The sequence below is a fragment of the Gavialis gangeticus genome, unplaced genomic scaffold, assembly GCF_001723915.1.
Source record: "Gavialis gangeticus isolate Ggan-Ray unplaced genomic scaffold, GavGan_comp1, whole genome shotgun sequence".
NCBI lineage: Eukaryota > Metazoa > Chordata > Crocodylia > Gavialidae > Gavialis > Gavialis gangeticus.
Genome location: NW_017729032.1, coordinates 34422299 through 34428061, shown reverse-complemented (window position 1 = coordinate 34428061; position 5763 = coordinate 34422299). Strand labels below are relative to the sequence as shown.

Genomic DNA, 5763 nt, shown 5'->3' with positions numbered 1-5763 from the left:
TTCCCCCAACAGTACAACTTTAGTATAGACCATATACAACTGTATGTATCTGATCCTCAGATATAGCCTTGGCTCTTTTAACAACACAGATAAAATTTCCTCCAGGTTTTCATGCTCTTCTCCCCTGCCTATCTCTTCCTTTGCAATCCCCAGGTCCTGCATTATTCCTTGCAGTTAAGTCAAAACATGGTTACCAGGAACGTTGGTGTTCTCTGTCGTTCTCAACGTGCCATGTGGCATGGCTTTCCCAACTGCTGAGGGCTAATAGAGAGATTGATCAGCTAAAGTTTATCATGGGCCCTTCAACAACTGGAAAATAAGGCTTTGGGAGCTTTTGGGGGAAGCAGAACATGAGATGTGCTATCTGGATTACATGCATTTAGTATGTTTGCTGTTGTTAAAAGAGGCAAAAGTTGGGTCTACAGCCTGGCTTTTTGTTGTTTATGCTCACCAGAGTCAAAAGTAAATACTCCAGTGCGTGCCTCATTACCAAAGAGCACAGTGTAGAGCCTCACCTGTGCTACCTGGGGAGTCTCACACAAACTGGCATCAGATCTTGGATATGCTGATTCTCTCGTTTTCTCTTCAGTTCATATACCCCATTTTTATATGTTGCTTACTCTGTCATACAGTTACTGAGACTTTGGGAAGCAAACTGAACCAGTTTTTCTGTGGCTTTAGAAGGTATCAGTTAGATGGGGTTTATGTCCTTTGCAACTTTTTGGTAGGGAGGATTTCTTATTTCCTCCTTTCACCAGTTTGAAATGTCACTTGCCACCATCCTGTCTTGTTTTTACTTTGGTTTATGGTCTTGCTAGCAAGGCTGCTTTTGTTTTACAATTTATCTAAAGAATTTAACACACATGTATCTGTAATAGCAAATTTATATCCACACATTTAGTTGCATCAGTTGCTACTACTAACATTTTTCAGTTAAAGCTATAATATACTATTTTTTATTATCTATCTAAAGACCTTCTTGTATAAGGTCTCCCCTCAGGTCTTTCACATTGTTTAGCTGGACAGACTAATTTCTTTCTTTACCTTGTTGACCAGTCCAGTTATATCTGCAAAGGTCTGCTCTGCAATCACACACAAATAGTCTTTGGGTCTTCTGCTTTAACCACACTCCTGCAGCCTGGCCTAAGCTCCTTGAAAAAGTCCAAGGCTACTAACAAATGTGAATAGGAAGAACAACCCATGAGACAGAGGTGAGATAGGAAGCAGGCCAGGAGAACAGTGAAGAATTGGAAAGAGCTGATTCCAGCTGCTTCAGACAAGGCCCTGAAGTGGGAATCCAGAGGCATTGGACAGACTCTGCAAGCTGATATGCAAAGCTATGAAATTACCTTCTCAAAATGCATACCTCCCATTGTGTTCAAGAAATAGTCAATTGTGAAGTGTAAGGGATAGGGCAAGTAGGAATTCCTGGCACTTGCTTTGTTGTTTCTACAGTGTATTCTGTTGCTTTGGAAGGTGAACCACTGTATGTAGGCACCTGTGTAAAAATCATATGCACTTATTCCTATTGCTCTCTCTACCCATTTCAATCTTGTTTTTGGTCATTTCTTGTCTTTATATTAGATGGTCAGCTCTGCAGGTGAAGGGGATGTGTCATTGTATGTGGGTGGTATCACAGTATAAATAATAAATAAGACATGTTTCCTAAAGTATAAATGTTGTTGTAGATTGTTCCAGTATATACTGGTGAAAGACTGATTTAATGAAAGCAATAGATATTGTAATGGTTAATTTGTGGCCTTGGAAACTGAGCTTTTTGTATGACAGTCTCCCTCTTTGTTTTAAATGCTGACCATTTGCACCATTGTTTGCTAAACATCTCTGTATAGATAGGCTGGGCACTGGTTAATTTTGTTTGGATTAAATCTCCTTTTTAAACTTGTGTTCTTCATACTTTGCAAATCAGATGGCAGCACTGTTTAGTGCATGGTGCTTCAGCATAAATGGAGATACTGACCTTTTTAATAGATTCTGACTAGCTTGTTTTCAATTAACCTCTTCCTTTAGTCCCCTAAATTCCTTAAATGCTATTTGCTGTCTTCCATAGCAGCACTTTTGCCAGTTGGGGAAATTTTTAACAATAAACTCAGGGTATAGGCAGCCCAGGATGCAACGTAGCATTGCCAACTCCTGTGATTTTTATTGCACATCTCATGATACTTGATCTCCTGATCTTCCATTGTGATCTTCCATTAAGTATTTTGCATTACAGAGCTATTACGTAAAATGCATAGATAGAAGTGAAAGCACAGATAAGAGCCCAGGGCTCCCTTCTGTTAAAGCAGTGCCCTCATCACAGAACTAGTCGTGCCCTCACTTGCTCACTCTCTCTGGGTGTATGACTTTTGCATTTTCTTCTGCACTGTGGCCCAGCTTCAACAGGAAAGGATGGAGAAAGCAATCTGGGCTGAGAGCATTCTGCCTGTGGGACAGAGCACTGTCTTGGGAGGAGGGAGATAGGAGTTTGAATCCTCTCACACTGAGAGGCCCTTATCTTATTATGCACAAGCCCATCACCGTCACCTCTTCTCACCACAGTTTGGATAAACATTGCCTTGGTGGCAAACTCAATGCTGTCAGTTTGCATTGGGCATGTTTCAGGGACTGGTAGAGGCACCCCAAGGGACTTAAGTGCAAGAACTTTGTCCAAGCAGCCTTAGATGATACTTGGATCAGATTGTAGCTCTTCTGAGAATGCACAATAGCTGAATGGATGCACCTGAGTAAGCTTTTGCCAGAAAACTTAGGTGCCTGTGGTCTCTCAGGTGCCTAAGTAGTTAGATCACGGGTTTACAGTTCATCCACTTGGACTTCAGATGCTTAAATTCTGCTGAAATTGAAACTTGGGTGTATAAATAAATTTTGTTTTTAGATGTGGCTCTTAGGTCAAAATTCACAGAGTTATGGTGCCTAACCCAAGTCCCTCTGAAGTCAAAGGGAACCAAAATAGGACTAGATGGTGAAAGTTCTTTGTGGATGTGGTCTTTAATTTCTCCATGCTTCAGTTCTTTGTCTGAAAGAGGGATAAACTACCTCATAGAGATGTTGTGAAGGTAAACACAAAGGATTTTGAGATGCTCTATTCCCTAGTTGAAGGTGTATTTTACTATATAACTACAACAGATGAATAGGATCTGAAACTTTCCATTCTTAAAGTTTTGTGATTTTTTTTTTTTAAAGCAGATGTCCTTCGGGGGGGAGGGAATATCTTACATTTTGAATGCTTGAAGTTAGAAATGCTGTAAGTATATGAAGGTCTTAAGAATGCATGGGAAGACCTGGAGGCCCTTGCTGCCTGAGGAAGGAGGTAGATGTTCTATGGTAATAGATCAGGTAACGCTTGCTGATGATCTGGCCTTGTCTCTACAATGACATGCACACTTATAGGGATATGTAAGTGATGATGGTTATTAAAAAAAAAAATTGTTTTTGTCCTTAGATAGTGATGGATTTTAAGCACCCAGATGGCTGTACAGTTGCGGTTATGCTGCCTCGTCGTAGTTTGTTGGTGATGGCTGGAGAATCCAGATACCTATGGAGTCACGGGTGGGTATTGAACAGAAGTGTAACAAAGCAGCTTGGTGTCTGGGGCAACCGTGACTTCCAGCTGTTGCCATATTACTAGCAGAATTTGTATATTTGAGATTTAATATTTCCACACTCCCATCCTCCAGCGTCCTCCCCCGCTGCCCCCCTCCCCCCCCCGAAGTCAGTTCCTGAAGCGGCTGGGTCAGTTGCTCCATCTTAGTCGTACTGCTAGTATTGAAACACCTCGGTTATGCATATTCATTCATGAATACGAATTTTTTTACACTCTATTCTATATGTAAATATTCTCTGAAGAAAATTAATTTGAATATTATGATTCTCTCCTACATCCCAGCTGCATTCAGAGGTCAAAAAGCAGAGGCTGTAGGGAATCTGACACAAGTTCAGGCTGCACAGGAATAGCTCTAACATGTCCCAGATGTAAAATCCCTTAGGAACCATATGCCAGTGAGGGATTGGCCATGGCAGAGCTCCATTTCACCACACAGCTATTTCTGTTCAACCCAGCCCAGACCCTTGGCAAACCTTCACCTTTCCCCTTGCCTGAATTTTGTCAGGAGTATGTGGTGCAAGAAACAGCAGAAGTGTGCCTCTTCTATCAGATTTTCCCCTGTGCAGAGGAACTCCATCTCCTAAATCCTCTGGTTTGAGGCCACTTTGAACTGCTCATGCGGCATACAATGGCTTGGAGCTCCTAGGAACAGCATTTTTTGACAAATGTATTGGGAGGCATTATTTATAGTAGAGTTTAAATACATACATCTGAAATTGGGAACAAACCAGAAATGTGTGCAACAGGAGCATTGCAGCTGTCATATAGGATCAGACCAATTGTCTACCTTGTCCTGTAGTGTGCTGTGGTAGTGGGCAAGGTCGCACTGGTTAGACCAGCAATTCTTAATCAGGGTGCTGTTGCATCCTGGGATGGCTGAAGATCCTTTCTAGGGTGTCATGGGGTGCCACACAACAGTAGCACTATTAGGTGCTCAAACATGATTCAAAAGATAAACCCCCAGATTTCAAATGGAAATTCATAGCATTAAAAGCATTCTGCCCCGTTGTCATCTTTCAGAGATCTTTTCAGCAAAATAATTGCTCTATTGCTTTTCTGTAGTCAAAAAAAGGGTGAAAGCTCGGAGCTGGCATTTTTTGAGGGCCTTGAATACGGAGGAGTCTCTTAAGCTTAAAGAGATGGAAATCACTGCTTTAGATGAATATGTAAAGCCTTCATCATGGACAGTTGTGCTCTGAGGGAATGTTTATTCCTCTGCTAGATTCACAGAGTCATTCATTATGTAGTAGAGCTGCACCGACTTAACTGTGTGTCATTTAAATTTAAAAGAAATCTTATTATCAGTATAAAATATGCTGTCTTTTAATTTCTCTGAATGATTTTCTTGATTGTGCATCATGAGGAAAGGTAAATATAGGATTCTCCCATCTGTGTGCTGTTCAATAATTTAGAGATCTCTTCTGTCACCTGTGTATCCTGTCTTTAAATATTAACGAAGAAGAGGCTGGGACTCCTGTGAAGTGTCATATTAAAAGTACTTAGACAATAAAGGACTTTGCTAACAGAGAAGATTCAAATATAGGTCTTGGTCTTACTAAGTTTTTTTTCACCCCTGTCAAACTCTCAGCCTTCTTCCAGAAACATCTTTGAAACTCAGAATATAGTTCAGTCTCCATATCCGGTGAAGCCCTGGCCTTTCTGATGGTAGTGTCTGTCAGCAAACATGCAATTTTGTGATATGGGCCCCTTGTGTTCCCATGATGGGGTGTCTTTTGGGGACCATGGAAACAGGCTGGATTTAAACTGGGGATCTCAGGATTTTTTCCCTTGATACAATAATTCCAGTCCCAGGCAGTTGATGCACTGTAGTCCACCTTCCATAGAAATGATTTGTCCTAGAAGTTCAAGAGGATCCACATATGGTTAAAGAGGCATTTGTGAGGCCAGATGCTCAGTTGGCATGGCTCCATTGATTTCATTATTTACATGCAGAGCTTTACTCCTACATCTGTCTAAGTATCTTTTGCTCCCAATAGTTTCTTTGCTTCTAAATGCCAGTTATTGCCATCCTTGCATTAGGTTAGTTTGCACCAGGTCACAATCTAGCTCTGTATGGCTAAATGGCATTTCCAGCACTTAGTGTTTAAGAGCTATGAAACTAAAGAGGACAGAGGTAGACA

At 41.2% G+C, this 5763-nt stretch overlaps 1 protein-coding gene across 1 annotated transcript in view; it reads left to right on the top strand.

Moving 5' to 3' along the window:
• The window catches only part of ALKBH8 (alkB homolog 8, tRNA methyltransferase), a 111458-nt gene that overhangs the window by 46954 nt on the left and 58741 nt on the right, over positions 1-5763 (top strand). The window contains exon 8 of the mRNA XM_019525351.1: positions 3461-3567. Within this exon, the coding sequence (XP_019380896.1) occupies positions 3461-3567 (107 nt within the window). The remainder of the gene's footprint in view (positions 1-3460; positions 3568-5763) is intronic.